Source organism: Hemitrygon akajei, chromosome 15, assembly GCF_048418815.1.
Source record: "Hemitrygon akajei chromosome 15, sHemAka1.3, whole genome shotgun sequence".
NCBI lineage: Eukaryota > Metazoa > Chordata > Chondrichthyes > Myliobatiformes > Dasyatidae > Hemitrygon > Hemitrygon akajei.
This window is the reverse complement of record NC_133138.1, coordinates 41273207-41293027: the sequence shown is the minus strand read 5'-3', so window position 1 is coordinate 41293027 and position 19821 is coordinate 41273207. Positions and strand designations below refer to the sequence as shown.

General features: G+C 41.5%; 1 protein-coding gene across 1 annotated transcript in view; it reads right to left on the bottom strand.

Annotated features, from left to right (window-relative positions):
* Positions 1-688: 688 nt before the first annotated feature.
* Positions 689-19821, bottom strand: part of LOC140739065 (uncharacterized) — a 43517-nt gene continuing 24384 nt past the window's right edge. Inside the window, exons 7-11 of the mRNA XM_073067015.1 lie at positions 11086-11168; positions 8063-8170; positions 7496-7603; positions 4059-4180; positions 689-951 (exon numbers count right to left, since the gene is read on the bottom strand). Coding sequence (XP_072923116.1) covers positions 689-951; positions 4059-4180; positions 7496-7603; positions 8063-8170; positions 11086-11168 — 684 coding nt within the window. The remainder of the gene's footprint in view (positions 952-4058; positions 4181-7495; positions 7604-8062; positions 8171-11085; positions 11169-19821) is intronic.

The window sequence follows — 19821 nt, the reverse complement described above, 5'->3', positions numbered from 1 at the left end:
ATGGGAGCAGCTCAGATAGACATCTGGGACATGAGTCAGTTCGGGCAAAGGTTCTGTTTATATACAATAACACTATTACAGCACCAGTGACTGCAGTTCAATTCCTGCTGCCGTCTGTAGGACGTTTGCATATTTTTCTCATGACGATGTAGATTTCTTCTGGGTGCTCTGGTTTCCAAAGGCATATGGGTGATGGTCACTCAGCCGTGTGCCGGTTATGTTGGTACTGGAAGCATGACAACACTTGCGGGCTGCCCGCAGTACGTCCTCTGACTGTGTTGGCCATTTACACAAACAACACATTTCACTGTATGTTTTGATGTACACGTGACAAATAAAGCTAATCTTTATCTTTCTCCGTGACTACAATATCAACAAAGGGTGCCACAGTGACACAGCAGTTAGCACAATACTATTACAGCTCAGGGCATCAGTGCGCAGAGTTCAATTCCGGCATCCTCTGTAAGGAATTTGTACGTTCTTCCCGTGTGTGCATGGGTTTCCTCCCACAGTCCAAAGACATGCCGGTTGGTAGGTTAATTGGTCATTGTAAATTGTCCTGTGACTAGGCTAGGGTTAAATCAATGTTTGTTGGTCTCGTTAGATTGGATGGCCTGTTCCACACAGTATCTCTAAATAGTAAATATATATTTGAGGTCAGTACTGAATACTGTATCTGATAAGGTTCTCAGTGGGGGGATTGACTAATTGTGTACACGCCTGCGAGTTCACCACTGGCCTGTAATTCCTGTACAAAGCGTCCTAATTGTTCCACATCTTGACCGCAGAGGTCGTTGGTCTTGCTCGCCCTCTTCCGCAGCTCTCCAATGGCGGAGCGGAGTTTCCGTGTGACCTCCTGCCAATCCCAGCAGAACCGGGACACCTGGTTTGTCAGTCCCGTCACTCTGTGGGCAAGGGACAGTGCAGAGACTGTCTGTCCAGTCCACAACTCTGGGAGACAGAACACACACACATTGTTAGACAAGGGAGAAAGTATTAGGACCACTCACACAAAATGCTGGTGGAACTCAGCAGGTCAGGCAGCATCTATGGAGATGAATAAACAGTCGATATTTCAGGCCTGAGTTCCTCCAGCTCTTGTGTACGTTGCTTGGATTTCCAGCATCTACAGAATTTCTCTTGTTTATAGTTGAAGTCAGGTGGGTGGGGGAGGGGGGATGAAGTATTAAGCTGGGAGGTGATAGGTGGAAAAGGTGAAGGTCTGGAGATGAAGCAAACTGATAGGACAGAAGAGTGGGCCATGGGGGAAAAGGGTAAGAGCAGGAGCAACTGGGAAAGTTGATTGACTGGTGAGGAGAAGAGGTCAGAGTGAAAACAGAAGAAGAGGGAAGGAGGAGGGAAAAAATTGGAGAAATCAATGTTCATTCCATCAGTTTGGAGGCTACCCAAACGGATATGGGGTGTTGTTCCTCCAGTCTGAGTGTGGCTCATCTTAGCAAAAGTGGAGGCCGTGGACTGAAAGGTTGGAATGAGATTGAGGATAGGTATTAAAATGGTTGGCCACTGGAAAATTCTGTTTCTTATGGATGGAACGGAACTGCTCGACAAAGCGGTTTCACCGATGTAGAGGAGGCCACATCGGGAGCACAAATACAATAGACAATACCAACTGATTCACAGGTGAAATGTTGCCTGTTTGGGGCCCTGATTGGAACAGCCTCTTCTCCTCTACCATAGATTTCTGAATGGTCCATGAACCCATCAACACTACCTCACTATTTTGCTCTGTTTTTGCACTATTTGTTCATTTACTGTATTTCCTATTTTAATTAATAGTAAATTTTATGTAGTGCACAGAATTTATTTCTCACACAAAACAACAAATATCATGCATATGCCAGTGATTATAAACCTGATTCTGATTGTAGGAGACACAAAAGACTTCAGATGTTGGAATCTGGAGTGAAAAAACAAACTGTTGGAGGAACCCCAGGACTTTCAAATATGGAAAGGTTAGAGAGGACAGGGAGAAAATGTTTCTATCAGCCTGGAATCTAACGGAGATGTAGGGGAATTTGTTCAGTCAGAGGGCGGTGAATTCATAGAAGTCTTTGCCACAGATCACTCTGGAGGTAAAGTCACTGGCAGAGATTGATAGGTTTTTCATAAACAGAAGAGATTTGAAAATCCAAAGCAACACACACAAAAGCTGGAGGAACTCAGCAGAGGTCAGGCAGCATCTATGGAAATGAATAGACAGTCAACGATTCAGGCCAAGGCCCTTCATCAGGACTGAGAAGGAAAGGGGAAGATGCCGGAATAAAACGGTTTTTGATTGGTAAGGGAGTTAAGGTTTACGAGATGAAGGTGAGAGAATGGGACTTGAGAAAAACAATGAGCCATGACTGAATGATGGGGCAGACTCCATGGACCAAATGGCTTGATTCTACTTCTATAGTTTATGGACTTATGGTCTAAGTCAGTGGGTTAGGCAGCATCTATGAAGGAAACCAGACAGTTAACACAAAGAATCCAGACAGTTGATGCCTCAGTCAAGACCTTATCGTTGAGCATAATGAGTTCACCTCATTGAGGTAACAGCTTTCTCAATATCAGTATTATCAATATCCTTTGATCTTTGTTACAATTCTGCATCCTGTAATGGTTTTTCTTTGTGCAAACTTAATAAATCTATGTTTTGGATTGATCTGTCTGGATTCAGATACATTTATTTATCACATGTACATCAAAACATACAGTGAAATGTGTCGTTTGTATTAGCATAATTGCATTATGTCCTGGGCCCAACATATGCTGTAAGTGCAATTACAAAGAAAGCATGGCAGCACCTCTACATCCTTTAGACTTTGCAAAGATTCAGCGTGACGTCTAAAACTTTAATGTACTTCTATAGATGTGTGGTGGAGAGTATATTGACTGGTTGTGTCACAGCCTGGTATGGAAACACCAATGCCCTTGAATGAAAAATCATACAAAAAGTAGTGGATTTGGCCAGTCCTTCATGGGTAAAATCCTCCCCTCCACTGAGCACATCTGCACAGAACATTGCTGCAAGAAAGGAGGATCCATTATCAGGGACCCAACCACCCAGATCATGTTCTTTTCTCACTGCTGCCATCAGGAAGAAGGTACAGGCGCCTAAGGACCCACACCACCAGATTCAGAAACAGTTATTACCCCTCAAACATCAGGCTCCTGAACCAAAGGGAATAACATCACTCAATCCACTTGCTCCATCATTAAACTGTTCCCACAAACTATGGACTCACTTTCAAAGACTCTTCATCTCATGTTCTCAATATTTATTGCTTATTTTTTCATTATTATTATTATTTTCTTTTTGTATTTGTAGTTTGTTGCCTTAAACACACCGGTTGGACATCCAAGTTGGTGCGGTCTTTCATTGATTCTGTTATGACTATTATTCTATGGATTCAGTGAGCATGTCCACAAGAAAATGAAATGAATCTCAATGTTGTACTTGGTGATACAGGTATTTTGATAATAAATTTACTTTGAACTTTGATCAACCAACACAACCTGGCGATAAGCTGAGGGCAGCCCAAAAGTGTAACCACACATTCCCTCATCAACAGAGCATGCCTCGGTGTTCAGCAGAACAACAGCCAAGCTAATCTCATCCCACCTCCCACCCAAACACACCGACAGATCTCCAGCCCCAGGATGGCATGTGGAACACTGTCAGCAAGCATTTGACATTAGCAAACCTACTGTGTTTACCTTGTCCAACAGCTACATGCTGCAAGCTCACAGAGTTAACCTGTCATTTTGAACTGTTCAGACATTCATTCAGTATTTTACAAAATTTAATACAACACACCCCTCAAGTTCTCCTTAAACATTTTACCTTTCACCCTTGACCCATAACCTCAGTGGCACATCCTGAGGGTATGTTGGTTGTTAATGCAACCAACGTTTTTCTTTGCATGATTTGATGTACATGTGATACGTAAATCTAAATCTGAATTTCCACATCTTTTCAGTAATAGGGATGAGCAGATTCACACACAACACTCCGTATGCAGCTTAACAATGGTTCTCCAATTCGAGATTACCTGGCAGTGTCAGGCAGCAGATCAAAGCTGAACAGCTGTTTCCTCGGAGACTCTGGTGCAGAAGTTGTTCTAAGGGTTTCTGTGTTGGTCCTTCACTGAGTACATTCTCCAGTGCGGAGACTCTACAGAGAGAGACAATGTCCATGTGATCAGTCCAGCACACAGGGAACTGCACAGGAAGGCACTAAGCGGGTAGTCAAAACTGCCCAATGCCTCACCAGCACCAGCTTACCCACCATCAAGGACATGTATACAGAAAGTTGCCAGAAAAGGGCCAGTAACATCATGAAGGATCCCATCCACCCTGCTCATGGACTGTTTGTCCCACTCCCATCAGGGAGGAGGCTACATAGCATCCACGCCAGGACCACCAGACTCAAAAACAGTTACTTTCCCCAAGCAGTAAGGTTGATCAACACCTCCACCCACTAACCCATCCCACCACAGCCCCAAACACTACTACTTTATCATTTCCTGTCAATCACCTTATGTACAGACACTCCTGTGCCTAGTGTCACTTTATGGACATAGAATCAATCTATGTGCATAAACAATATTATGTATCTACAGTATATTTACTATGTTTTTTTATTATTGTGGTCTTTATCTTATTGTGGGGTTTTTTTGTGCTGCATCAGTTCCAGAGTAACAATTATTTCATTCCCCTTTACACTTTTGTACTGGTAATGTCATTAAACAATCTTGAATCTTGACTCCTGAGTAACACACACAAAACCCAGCTGGTCAGGCAGCATCTATGGAGGGGAATAAACAGTCAATGTCTGGGCTGAGACCCTTCATCAGGACTAACACACAGGAGAGGTCTCCTAGCATGTCTATCAGCATTTCCACCAAGAGAAAGCAATACCAACTCTGATGCCTAAGGTCATTCAGATGCCTAACTCATCTCCCCAAACAGATCCTTTACTCCCAGCTGAAGGTCAGTGAGCCCCTGGTGGGGAAAGAAAACACTTCAACGGTAACATCAAAATCAGTCTGAAGAAATTCAACAACACATCTAAAAACTGGGAAGACTTTGCACTAAATAGATAGACCTGGAGGAAATCTGTTCAAGAGGGAGCTGTCCTACGTGAAAGTGACCTCTGCTGTGCCGCAGAGAATAAACGGCAGCTCTGAAAGGAGAGAATGAACAACCAAAAGACACAAACACTAACCACAGCCACCAGTTAACTTGTGTCACCCTACACTAGAATATGTGGATCCTGGATCGGCACCTATAACCCTGTTCCCTCTAAGCTGCCCGGGTGCCCGGCCACACAGTAACTGACGTGCTCCCCCATACATAGCCTTTGTTGCCGCACAGATGGAATTTTCTTTTATCTAATGTTTTAATAAAGTGCCGCACAGTTTTCAGGCTGCATGGAAATTTCCTGCTCAGAGCAATGGTTGGTACGTGAGGCTGTATAAAAAATTAGCAGGAATTTTATTCTAAAGCCAACTGAGGACCCAACAACAGGACAACCCCATAAGGAGACGATCATACTCGAATGAACTACTACTACCATACAGTGCAGAAGCAGGCCCATTTCACTAGTCATGAGCCAACGGCCAATTCCTCAATAATCCCATTTTATTCTCCCCACTGCTGGAAACCACTGCTTTTTTAAATAATATTTTTATAAGATTTGTACTTTTTAAACAAACCATTGTGTTTTTTACTCACTGACAGAAAGCAGTATGGCAGCTAAGCTATCGGTTTATTACCTTTCTCATTTTTAAGTGGCTAAGTATTAGCACATTACCCACGTGATGTAATTGTTTATTTATGTAGCCGCTGAACTAGTTTATTCACTACCTAAGGAATCTCCCTTATTTTATCTCTGTGAACGATTTTTCAGAGGCACCATCTTGGCTTTTTAATTCCTTTTGTCTCGGCTGCACATTCACCTCTCTGCATCATTTCTCAGCTCTTTATTTCATTTGCTTAGTATTTGTGTTTTTTTTGTACTCAAAAAAATATAAAATCCTGGAATTACAACTGCTCGTCATTCCTGATTCCTGGAAGAACACAAAGGATCAGAAGATGAGCAGAGGCCCAAAATTACATTCTGATCAATTTGCTACCCCCCCTCCCACCTTACATTCCAGATTCTGTCACTCACCCCTACACCAGGGGGTGACTTACACTGACTGATTAACGAATAAGCTCAAGTCTTTGGGATGTGGAAGCAAAACACACCTGAGGGAAACCGGGAAACACACACAGTCTCCGGTGGGGAGGTGGTGGGGGGTGGTGAGGAACATATAAACAAACAAACACACGAAATTAGTATTGGTTTACTGTCATCACAGTGAGAATTTTGTCTTGCACACTGTCCATACTGATCAGATCATTACACAGAGCACTGAGGTAGAACAAGGGAAAACAGTAACAATGCAGAATAAAGAAACAGACTCTGGTCTAATATCACTGGCATATGTCGTGAAATTTGTTGTTTGTGACATAAATTACAATAAGAGTATATATTAAAAATAAGCAACATGCACAACACGCTGGAGGAACTCAGTAGGTCAGGCAGCATCCGTGGAAACAAGCAGTCAACGTTTTGGGCCGAGACCCTTCGTCAGGACTGAAGAGGGAGGGGGCAGGGGCCCTATAAAGAAGGTGAGGGGAGGGTGGGAAGGAGAAGGCTGGTGGGTGTCAGGTTTGTTGTAATGTGAGTATTATTAAAAGCAAGTTAATACTAATCAGGAAGCTGTTGGTAGCAAGAAGCGGGATCCGGGGTTGGTGGGATTTTTACTTCCGCTCTTTTTACTCCCAATATGCATTGTATATAGTTCCTCCACCCATGCCGCACGAGGTACCTGGAAGCCTCTGTATTGTAAATATCATTTGCCGTCCCAGATAAAGATGCTCTTTTGGCCATCAAGTTGTCGAGTGGTCTTTTTGTAAAGTAGAAGTTACCACAAGGTTAAAAACCAATCAGAGGAAAGATCAAGGGGTGGGGGAGGGGAAGCAGGGAGGGGATAGGCAGGAAAGGTGAAGAAAGAACGTAAGGGGGAAGCACTGTGTAGTAGAAGAAGGCAGAATCATGAGAGAGGTGATAGGCAGCTGGAGGAGGAGGCAGATTGAAACTGGGATGGGGGAAGGGAGAGGGAGGGAATAACTGGAAGTTGGAGAATTCAATGTTCATGCCAAGGGGCTGGAGTCTACCCAGACGGTATATGAGGTGTTGCTCCTCCAACCTGAGTTTGGAACTCACACTGGCTCTCTGCCAGAGCGAGCTGGTCAACCCCATTCCAAAACTCATGAATTCAGCCATTCCTGCCCTTAGATGGAAGGTACATGGAGATTCTGGGTGGAGGGATGTAGGCTGAACGCAGAAGATTGTTGGGCATCGTGATCAGCAGGACCTGGATCCACACTGTACTCCTCTATGACTCTAAAAGTTGGGTGAGCATGGTTGCGGACTTACCCATTCGCCACGTCTCCCGGTGGGCCACCTGTCAGGTCAAAGATCCAAAAACAAGAACGTACACAGGCAGTGGCAGTCTCCTGTCGCTCCAGTGTTACAGTATTGCACCTGATACACAGAGGACAGCAAATGAACAGATTCTGCACTTGCATTGTCCCCCTTTAGGACCTGATACACAAAGGATAGCAGAAGCAGCATCCATCATTAACTATCCCCACAACCTAGGCCGTGCTCTCATCTCGCTGCTGCCATCAGGAAGGAGGTACAGGAGCCTCAGGACTCACATCACCAGGTTCAGGAACAGTCATTACCCCTCAACCATCAGGCTGCTGATGTAATGAGCTCTTCAAGCCTGTGTGGGGCGCCAGAGAGCATTGGGCTCAGGGATTCCTGCCTCTGACAATCGCGCTCCCTCACCCCACCCCCCTGTATTAGTCATTTCCGCCCTAGGAAAATGTCTGTGGCTTTTCTTCTCATGGAAATACAATTTGAGGTGTCTGTATGGAGACTGTACCACAGTGATCCAGTCAGCCATGTTGAAATTAAACTGCAAGAAGGAGCTCCTACCTGTCAAGATGTGCTCCTCCTAACCTCCGAGCTTCTGACCCCTGTTGGTACAAGCTCCAGGCATCTTCAGAACTGGACACAACCATCTCACTCAGCTCTGCCAGGACTCTGTAAGCAAAGGAGATGAAAGGAATGGACATCCTCTCAAAAATGCAGCACAGAAACTTACCAAAGCAACACTGAAAGCTCCGGACATTCTCTCTTCTCCCCCTTCCCATCCAACAGGAGATACAAAAACCACAAGGAACGAGTCCTAGAGCTGGGAGAGTGTCCATGTACATGGATGAGTGGGTGGGAGGGATGAAAGGGGATTCCCTTGTTGTTGCTTGTTGTGTTCTGTGTTGTTCTGCCGAGCATGGTGGACACTGGAACATGTGGTGACACTTGGGGGCTGCCCCAAGCACATCGTTAGGTTGTGTTGGTTGTTAACACAAACAACATATTTCACTGTGTGTTTCGATGTACACGTGATAAATAAATGAATCTGAAAGCACATACCACAAGGCACAAGAACAGCGTCTATCCCAGCCATAAGATATAGGAGCAGAACTGTGCCATTTGGCCCATTGGGTCTGCTCCACCATTTCATCATGGCTGATCTACTTTCCCTCTCAACTCCAATCTCCTGCCTTCTCTAAGACTACTAAATCGCAGCAGGAGTAAGCCATCTGGCCCATCAAGCTTGCTCCGCCATTCAATACGATCATGGCTAATCTGGCCATGCACTTATCTCCACCTACCTGCCTTTTCCCCATAACCCTTAATTCCCCTACTATGCAAAAAACTATCTAACCTTGTCTTAAATATATTTACTGAGGTAGCTTCCACTGCTTCATTGGGCAGAGAATTCCACAGATTCACCACTCTTTGGGAAAAGCAGTTCTTACTCACCTCTGTCCTAAATTTACACCCACGAATCTTGAGTCTATGTTCCCTATTTCTAGTCTCACCTACCAGTGGAAACAACTTTCCTGCCTCTAACTTATCTATCCCTTTCATAATTTTATATGTTTCTATAAGATCTCCTCTCATTCTTCTGAATTTCAATGAGTACAGTCCCAGGTGACTCAATCTGTCCTCACAGTCTAACCCCTTCATCTCTGGAATCAACCTGGTGAATCTCCTCTGCACCGTCTCCAAAGCCAGTATCTCCTTCCTCAAGTAAGGAGACCAGATCTGCACACAGTACTCCAGGTGCGACTTCACCAGTGCCCTGTACGGTTGCAGCATAACCTCCCTGCTCTTAAATTCAATCCTTCTAGCAATGAAGGCCAACATCCCATTTGCCTTCTTGATAGCCTGCTGCACCTGCAAACCAACCTTTTGTAATTCATGGACAAGCACTCCCAAGTCCCTCTGCACAGCAGCATGCTACGTACAATTTTTTACCATTTAAATAATAATCTGCTCTTTCATTTTTCCTTCCAAACTAGATGACCTCACATTTACCAACATTGTACTCCATCTGCCAGACCCTTGCCCACTCACTTAACCTATCTATATCTCTCTACAGACTCTCTATATCTTCTGCACAATTTGCTTTTCCACTCAATTTAGTATCATCAGCAAATTTAGATACACTACACTCAGTCCCCTCTTCCAGATCGTTAATGTATATCGTGAACAGTTGTGGGCCAGCACCGACCCCTGCAGCACACCGCTCACCACTGATTGCCAATCAGAGAAATGCCTATGTATCCTAACTCTCTGCTTTCTCTTAGTTAACCAATCCTCTATCCATGCTAATACATTACCCCCAACTCTATGCATCCTTACCTAATGGTAAGTCTTTCATGTAGCACCTTATCAAACTCCCTCTGGAAATCCAGTAAATAACGTTCCTCTGTTCCCCTCTATCCACTGTGCTCAATATATCCTCAAAGAACTCTGGTCAGTTTGTCAAACGGGACCTGGCTTTGCTGAATCCATGCTGCATCTGCCTGATGGATCCATTTGTTTCCAGATGCCACGCTATTTCTTCTTTAATGATAGCTTCAAGTATTTTCCCAATTATAGATGTTAAACTAAATGGTCTCTAGTTACCTACCTTTTGCTTACATCCTTTTTTTGAACAGTGGTGTAATATTCACCATCTTCCAATCTGCTGGGATCTGCCCAGAGTCCAGAGAATTTTGGTAAATCATCACCAAAGCCTCTACTATAACTTCTGCTATTTCTTTCGGTACCCTGGGATGCATTCCATCAGGACCAAGACACTTATCTATTTTCAGGCCCACAAGCTTTCTCAGCACCACCTCTTTAGTGATAACTATTGTATCGAGGTCCTCACCTCCCATCACGTCCATAACATCTTCTTTGGCATGTCTGATGTGTACTCCACCGTGAAGACCGTCACAAAGTAGTCATTCAAAGCCTCGGCCATTTCTTCAATACCCAATATCAATTCCATCTTCTCGTCCTCCAATTACTTAAGCCACCCCCTTCTGCTTTATATAATTCTATAATTACAAAATCTTTTACTATCCATTTTTAAATTTTGTGCTAGTTTATTTTCATACTCTATCTTCCCTTTCTTTATTGAATTACAACACGTAGGATTTGTGTAAATGGGTGTTGGTTGCTGCAGACTGGGTCAGCCAAAGGGCTACACTGTATTATGTGTCCGCTATGTCTTGGGGATGTAAAGGAGACAGGAGCACCGGGGGGAGGGGGGATACACATGCAGGGACAGGGAGTACGTGCAAACTCCACACAGACAGAGCTGATGTTGGGATTGAACCAGGGATCCTGGCACTAAGAGGCAGCGGCTCCCGGTGCATTTCCATGTCTTGGTGTAGCAATTAGCATGACGTAATGAGCACTCATGGCAATTACAGACAGAATATGGACACACTCAAAGCTTAACATGGGTTACATGCATCGACACCCCTGACATGCACAGGGCAACAAACCAGACCCCCGATTGAACGTTCCCAGCGCGTGCCCTCTCTCTCTCTCTCTCTCTCTCTCTCTCTCTCTCACACACACACACACACACAAACACACCCCCCCCCCCCACTTACAGCCCCAGTACTGAGTGTTGTAGGCACTGTATCTCTCTGGCATGGGGGCTCAGCAGGTCTACAATGGAACCGTCAGGACGAAACTGCGGAATTATAAAGAGCTGAATCATGGGCCGGGTTGAAAAATTACCTGTACTTCCACAAACACAAGAGATTCTGATCCGCCATTTTGCAGCGCATGGAGTAAGTCGCATTCTACAGCGGCTCCACTTTTCTTTATATTTTATATTCCACTGACAGATTCCTTTTAAGTTTGATGATTTATTACTTCTACTGAAGGATTTACGATTTAATTACGATGGCCGAAAGAAATCATTCTGGTATTGAACTGAGAAGTGGCAAGACTTTTCCTGAAACGGAGCAAACTGAACCAATAAAAAAGCGGAGGAACATGTTACTTTAGCAGGAATATTTTCTTCAATACAAGACATGAAGTCGGAATTCGGATCGCTTAACACTAAGATTGATAAGCTGATGGACTCCAACGGGAAGCTTGAAAAATCTATTTCTACCGTTCAAGATTCTCTAAAGAATTTGGACTTTCAACTTCAGACGCTTAAGCAGACTACAAATCGAATCAAGAACAAACATGATCAATTCAGGCAAACTATTAAAGACCAAGGAGTGAAGATGTCTTCGATGGAAAAGAAAATCAATGAAATTACCTCTGAACTATCTAAAACAAAGAAAAAATGGTTGATTTAGATAGTAGAGGGTGTCAGAGGAATTTGCGTATACTAGGACTGCCTGAAAATACTAAAGCTGGCGATCTGTTAAAGTTCTTTTCAGATATGTTGTATTCACTTTAGCCCTTTATTTGATAGAGTCCATAGAATTCCATTTTCTCGGCATTCATCTGAATTACATCCTCAACCAATTGTACTTTGTTTGCATTATTATACAACCAAAGAAGCCATACTTCGAAAGGCCAGAAGAAAGCGAAACATCATCTTCAAATCAACAGAAATTCGTATTGTTGAAGATTACCCCCCTGAGATCTTTGCCGAAAGAAGGAAATACCAAGGTCATGAGTGAAATGTATAAATTAAATTTACACCCCTCTCTTCGGTAACCAGCACGGCTGATAATTTTTCCTGAAGGGTCTAAGTCACTGAGAATCTACTCTCCATAGGAGAGGTGGGAGTACATTAAAAATCTTAAAGTTAAGCCGATTACTGAAGAGGTAATTCTGATGTATGAGATGTTTATAGATATCCTGAGTTAAGTCTATTCGATGCTTTTTAAGTCTTTGATATGAGACGTGGCCGAATAAACTTTTCTTTACTCATTAATAATTAGTGTGTGTATATATATAAATAAACAACTGTTTTGTGGAGAACTCTTACAGTATTATACTATAAAGGTCTGTATAGGATGTCGTGTATTCTTTTTATTTCTTTTGTTTGTTTCAATACTAATATAGTTTTAGGTTTGTTTTATATATATACTCATTTATCTTTTCTCCTTTTTTGAGAGAAAGAACTCTGTAATATTATTTGCTTGGATTTATTTTTCTTTGAATATGTGATTAATATATTTTAGACAAATTTAAGATGGCTGTCGCCAATTATGTTTTTACTACTGTTAGACATAACATTGTAACATTTGAAATCTGTTTGTTCCTTTTATTATGTCTATTTTGGGTGGGATTCATATTTTAAATTTAATAGAAGTAGCTGCAAAATGGAGGATAGGGTCAAGGGTTATCAGGTTAGCATGTGGCCAGTCTATTGGTTACTGTCTTTCTTGCTTTGTGGGGGGGTGGGGGGGATATTAGAATAGGTTTTTTTTCTTGATTGGGTGGGTCTTTTGATGGATTTTTTTTGCAAATACATCACTCCTTCCAGTTGTACCTGTACCTTTTGGATCAATCAGTGCTTGTGTAATAGTTTTTTTTCAAATATTAAATTTTAAACATGGATGTTAATAAAATTAATATAATCTCTTGGAATCTGAATGGTGTGAATCATCCTATTAAGTGTAAAAATATTTTTAAGAAATTAAAAACATTTAACGCAGATATTATTTTTGCACAGGAAAATCATATACGGAAACAGGATGAGGACAGGTTTTTCAAATTTTGGAAAGACCCTTTATTTCACTCGTTGTCGACTAATAAAGTTAGAGGCTTATCTATTTTTGTTAACTCCAAAATCCCTTTTGTACATTTTAATACTATTACTGATTCAATTGGAAGATATTTAATTGTTATAGGTTTATTATGCGAGCAAAAGGTAGCTCTGGTGTGTGTATACGCACCTAACGTAGATAATTCTGATTTTTTTAAGAAGCTTTTTTCTGAGCTACCGAATTTGAATGAATACAAGTTGATCATGGGCGGTGATTTTAATTGTTGTTTGAACCTGGTGATTGACAGGTCATCAACCAATCCGTCGCTTCCTAATAAAGCGGCTGTTTGTATTAATTCTTTTTTACTAGAATATGGCCTGGTCGATATCTGGAGATATAAACACCCTAACGACAAAGACTTCTCTTTTTTCCCCACACGTTCATCATAAGTATTCCAGAATTGACTACTTTTTTTTTAGATACACATTTGCTACACTCCGTTGTTGAGTGTGCGTATAACGTCATTGCGTTGTCGGATCACGTGCCTTTGAAGTTAACCCTGAAGCCCTCGGATAGCTTTTTGAAAATGTCACAGTGGAGATTGAATCCCATATTGTTACATGATCCAGCTTTTGTTAGTTTTATTAAGGAGCAAATTTCTATATTTTTTGAATTTAATACAACTGAAGGAATGTCAAACCTGGTTATATGGGACATGATGAAATCTTTTCTTAGGGGACAGATAGTTTCATACTCAGCAGCTTTAAGAAAGAAAACTAAAGCAGAATTGTCAGTGCTTACTAATAAAATTAGAGAGATAGATAAAGCGTATTCAGTTAAACCTACTGAAGACCTATATAAAGAAAGGGTCGAACTTCAATCGCAATATTTTGACCATTCCCATTGAACAGCAAATTCTTAAATCTAAAAGTTTATTTTAAATACATGGAGATAAATCTGGTAAACTTTTGGCAAGTCATTTAAAGGCTGGTAAGGTCAGAAGATAGATTTTAAAAATCCGTAGACCAGATAGAATTGAAACATAGAAACATATAAAATAGGTGCTAGAGTAGGCCATTTGGCCCTTCAAGCCTGCTTCAAGCATGATCATAGCCTTCAGTATGATCATGGCTGATCATCCAACTCAGAACCCTGTACCTGCTTTCTCTCCATTCCCCCGATCCCTTTAGCCATAAGGGCCATATCTAACTTTTATATGCATTTCAAGCAGTTCCTTCTTTTGTAATTTTAATACCAAGATAAGTGAAATAGTTTTTAGCAATATTAAAGGGTATTTGATCATAATAATCAGAATAGTTATTAATAGGAAATAATTCACTTTTGTGTAAGTTAAGTTTATATCCAGAAAAAATACTAAATTCCATAAATATAGATAACATAAAAGGAATAGATTTCCTAGGGTCTGAAATATAAACTAATAAATCATCTGCGTATAACAAAACCTTATGTAATTTATCCCCTCTTTTAATACCCTGCACAGACTTAGAATCCCTAAGAGCGATAGCAAGTGGTTCTAAAACCAAATTAAATAATAAAGGACTGAGAAGACAACCCTGGCGGGTTCCTCTATATAATCAAAAATAAGGAGATTTTTGATTGTTAGTTATGACTACAGCCGGGGTTTGATAAATCAATTTAATCCATGAAATAAATCCCGGACCAAAACTAAACCTCTTCAAAACCTGAAACAAATAAGGCCACTCCACCCTATCAAAGGCTTTCTCTGCATCCAGAGATACAATACATTCAGATTCTTTAACTGAGGGTGAATAAATGATATTTAACAGTCTTCAAATATTAAAATGTGAGTACCTATGTTTAATAAATCCTGTTTGATCATTTGAAGTAACAGTAGGCAAAATATTCTCAAGTCTATTAGGTAGAATCTTAGAGAGAATTTTAAAATCTACATTCAACAAAGAGATAGGTCTGTAGGATGTACATTCCAGTAGGTCTTTTGCTTTTTTTTAGGAATCAATGAAATTAATGCCTCATAAAAAGTTTTTGGGAGATTCCCAGAGGGCATAGAATCAGTAAAGTTAGTATAAGCATTTCATGAAAAGTCTTATAAAATTCCACCGTATAACCATCAGGTACCGGAGCTTTCCCGAATTGCATAGAGGATATAGCTTTAGCTATCTCCTCTTGTTTGATAGGTGCATCTAACATATCAACATCTTGAGCCAAAATTTTTGCTCCAAAAATATTTTCTGATAAAATAGATTCTATGATTTTGTCTACATTTGGAATAATAAAAGCTCCAGAGTGAATAAATTTTTATTGTAAAAATCAAAAACAGATGGAGGACTAGTGCTACCAAACTTTAGATTTTATTATTGGGCGATCAATATTCGTTATATCACTTTTTGGATTTATGGTATAGATAATCAGGATTGCCCTTCATGGTTACATTTGGAGGAGAATTCGGTAACGGGGTTTTCTTTAGTTTCTTTATTAGGAGCTCCCTTTCCTTTTTCCCTCTCCAGAATAGGTAGACAAGCTTTCAATCCGATTGTTAAACATACTTTAAAAATCTGGTTTCAGTTTCGTAGATTTTTTGAATTAAATAATTTTCTACTCTCTAGTAATATCTATTCTAATTTTTTCTTTAAACCATCAACTCTGGATAAGGCTTTTTTAACATGGAAAACTATGGGAATAAAAACTTTTTTAGATTTGTTTTCAGAGGATTGTTTAATGTCTTTTCACAGTTAATGGATAAATATGATATATCTAATACACATTTTTTAGATATTTACAAATTAGGAATTTTTTACATGATTTTTTACCGAATTATCCCCTGGCTTACCCATTAAATTTAGTTTATGCTATTTTTCAGCTTAAACCATTTCAAAAACGATTAATAGCTATTATTTATAAACAGTTAGTGAAAGCTCACATGTCGCCTAATGATAAGGTTAAACACACTTGGGAAATGGAACTTCAATATTCACTTTCAGATGATCAATGGAATAAAATTTATTATCTAGTTAATAATTCATCTATCTGTGCACGTCATTCCTTAATTCAGATTAAGATAGATTAAGATCTTTTGGCCCATATGTCAAAAGATAAATTAGCATATATTTTTTCTAATATAAGCCCTATTTGTGACAGATGCAATGCAGAGGTGGCTACTCTAACTCATATGTTTTGGTCCTGTGAAAACTTGAATAATTTTTGGAGGGATGTGTTTAGAATATTATCAAGTTACAGGTGTGGATTTACAACCCAATTCACTCACGTCAATTTTTGGGATTATTCCAGAGGAAACAGGTAGAGTTTCCGCTTCTGCTCAACATGTGATAGCCTTTTCAACTTTACTGGCTAGGAGAGCTATCTTGTTATACTGGAAAGATTCTAATTCACCTACTGTTTTTAACTGGCTCTCCTCTATTATGTCCTGTTTAAGTTTGGAGAAAATTAGAAGCCGGACCTTTGATACATCTTTTAATTTTGAGCTAGTCTGGCAACCCTTTATTCAATATTTTCATATGATTTAATATTTTATTTTTATTTATTTATTTGTTTATTTTTATATTTTTTATAAGGGAAATTTTTTCCTTATCCGTAAAGGTTCGCAGATGACTGGAAGGATGTTTTTTTTCTTCTTTTTTCTTCTAATTTTATCCTCAAATGGACTGCCCAATCTTTCTTTTTTCTGTTTTAGGTTAGTTTACCAGGGGGGGTTTTTCTTGTTATACAATAAAATTTCCAATCTTTTTTTTATGATTTATCTGGAGAAGTTGTGGTTTCTTGTTTATATTATATATACAACAGTGTAATACTATACCTAATTGACTTTGACAATATATACTTTTTTTTTGCTGTTTATACGTCTTTTGTATTATGTGTTTGTTTAAACTTTTTCATTGATTTATAATTTTTTCTTTATTGGAAAAGCATTAAGAAAAGATTGAAAATGAGAAAAAAATGAAAAAGCGATTCTGTAGATTCTGCAAATCCAGGCTGGAGAAGCAACCCCTCAAATTCCATCTTGGTCACATCCAACCTGATGGCATGAACATTGATTTCTCAAACTTGCAGTAATTTCTCCCCCTCCCCCTTCTCTCCTCCTCACCTACCCATCACCTCCTTCTGGTACCCCTCCTCCTTCCCTTTCTCCTATGGCCCGCTCTCCTCTGACAGATTCCTTCCTCCTCAGCCCTTTATCTCTTCTACCTGTCCCCTCCCAGACTCACTTCATCACCCTCCACCACCCACCCATACTCCCCCTCATCTGGTCTCACCTATCACCTCCCAGTGTCTCACTTCATCCCCCTCCCCCACCCACCCACCTTCCCCCTCACCTTGTTTCACCTATCACCTCCCAGTGTCTCACTTCATCCCCCCCCCCACCTTCCCCCTCACCTGGTCTCACCTATCACCTCCCAGTGTCTCACTTCATCCCCCTCCCCCACCCACCCACCTTCCCCCTCACCTTGTTTCACCTATCACCTCCCAGTGTCTCACTTCATCCCCCTCCCCTCCCACCCACCTTTCCCCTCACCTGGTCTCACCTATCACCTCCCAGTGTCTCACTTCATCCCCCTCCCCTCCCACCCACCTTTCTCCTCACCTGGTCTCACCTATCACCTCCCAGTGTCTCACTTCATCCCCCTCCCCTCCCACCCACCTGCCCCCTCACCTTGTTTCACCTATCACCTCCCAGTGTCTCACTTCATCCCCCTCCCTACCCACCCACCTTCCCCCTCACCTGGTCTCACCTAACACCTCCCAGCTGGTACTCTTCCCTCTCCCCCCAGCTCTTTATTCTGGCGTTTTCCTCTTTCCTGTCCAACTCTGATGAAGGGTTTCAACCCAAAACCCAACTCGCTATTCCTCTCTATAGATGCTGCCTGACCTGCTGAGTTCCTCCAGCATTTTGTGTGTGTTGCTCTGTGATCTCATATCACTCTAAGTGGCTTGCTACATTGTGATGATATTGTTGACGGTGTGGAGAGAAGTCTTACTGTTCACTGATTACCTGTGCTGTGCACTACATGTACTTTGAATTAGGGTTTATTTATGGTAATATTTTGTTTTATGTGCTGCGTGTGGTATTTGTATTGCGGTGCACCATTGTCTGGAGGAACCTAGCTTCCTTTGGTTTTATATATGTGTACAGTCAATTGACAATAAATTTGAACTTAATCGGGATATCAATGAGATGGGCTGAGAACTGGTGGATGGATAAATATGAGGGTGCACTTCCATGTCTCGGTGCACATGTGTAGCAGTTAGCTACACATGTAATTACAGCTCAGGGCGTTCCGGAGTTTGGAGTTCAATTCCAGCGCTGTTATGTAAGGAGTCTCTGTACGTGGGATTTCTCTGAGTGCTCCGGTTTCCTCCCACAGTCCAAAGACATACCAGGTAGGTTACTTGGTCATTGTAAATTGTCCTGTGATTAGGTTAGGGTTAAATTGGGGTTGCTGGGGTGGTAAGATTCAAAGGGCTCTGTGCTTGATCTCTAAATAGATAAAAATAAAGTTCATCTTTAAATCTCTTTAAGTTGCTGGTGTGGCCACACTTGGAGTACTGAGCACAGTTTTGTCACCATTACAGGGAAGATATGGCTGGACTGGAAAGAGGGCAGAGAATATTTACAAGTATGCTGCCAGGACTAGAGGGTCGGAGTTATAGGGAGAGGTTGGACGGTCTACGTCTTTATCCCTTGGAACATAGGAACATGATGGGTGACCTTCTGGAAATGCTTAAAGCTATGAGAAGTACAGATAACAGTCTTTACCCCAGGGCAGGGGAGTCCAAAACTAGAGGGCACAGATTTGGGAAAAATCTTTATGGGGACCTGAGGGACAACTCCTTCACCCTGATCCCGGTGAGTATATGGAACGAGCTGCCAGATGAAGTGGATGAGCCAGGTGCTTCTGTATTCTTTAAGAAGCACATAGAGAGGTTTCTGGAGGGTCAGGGCTTACAGGGATATGAACCGAAAGCAGGAAATTGGGACCAGCTGGTTGGGTACAGTAGTCAGCAAGGGCGAGTTGGGCCGAAGGGCTTGTATCCATGTTGTGTTGCGCTGCAACTCTATGACACATTTTGGTTACCAGTGAGGATAGGATCGACTTTTAACTCTTTGACACATTTTGGTTACCAGTGAGGATAGGATCGACTTTTAACTCTTTGACACATTTTGGTTACCAGTGAGGATAGGATCGACTTTTAACTCTTTGACACATTTTGGTTACCAGTGAGGATAGGATCGACTTTTAACTCTTTGACACATTTTGGGTTACTCGCTGGAATTCAGAAAGATGCGGGGGGAGGTGGTTCCTCATTGAAACCTTTTGAATATTGAAAGGCCCAGACAGAGTAGATGTGGCAAGGATGTTTCTCATGGTGTGAGAGTCTAGGACAAGAGGGCATAGCCTTGGGATAGAAAGGTGCCCTTTCAAAACAGAGATGTGGAAAAATTTCTTTAGCCAAAGGATGGTGAATTTGTGGAATTTGTTGCCACATGCAGCTGTGGAGGCCAGATCGTTGGGTGTATTTAAGATAGATTCTTGATTGGACACGGCATCAAAGGTTACGGGGAGAAGGCCGGGAAATGGGGTTGAGGAGGAGATAGAGAAAAAAGGATCAGCCATGATTGAAAGGCAGAGCAGACTCGATGGGCCAGAT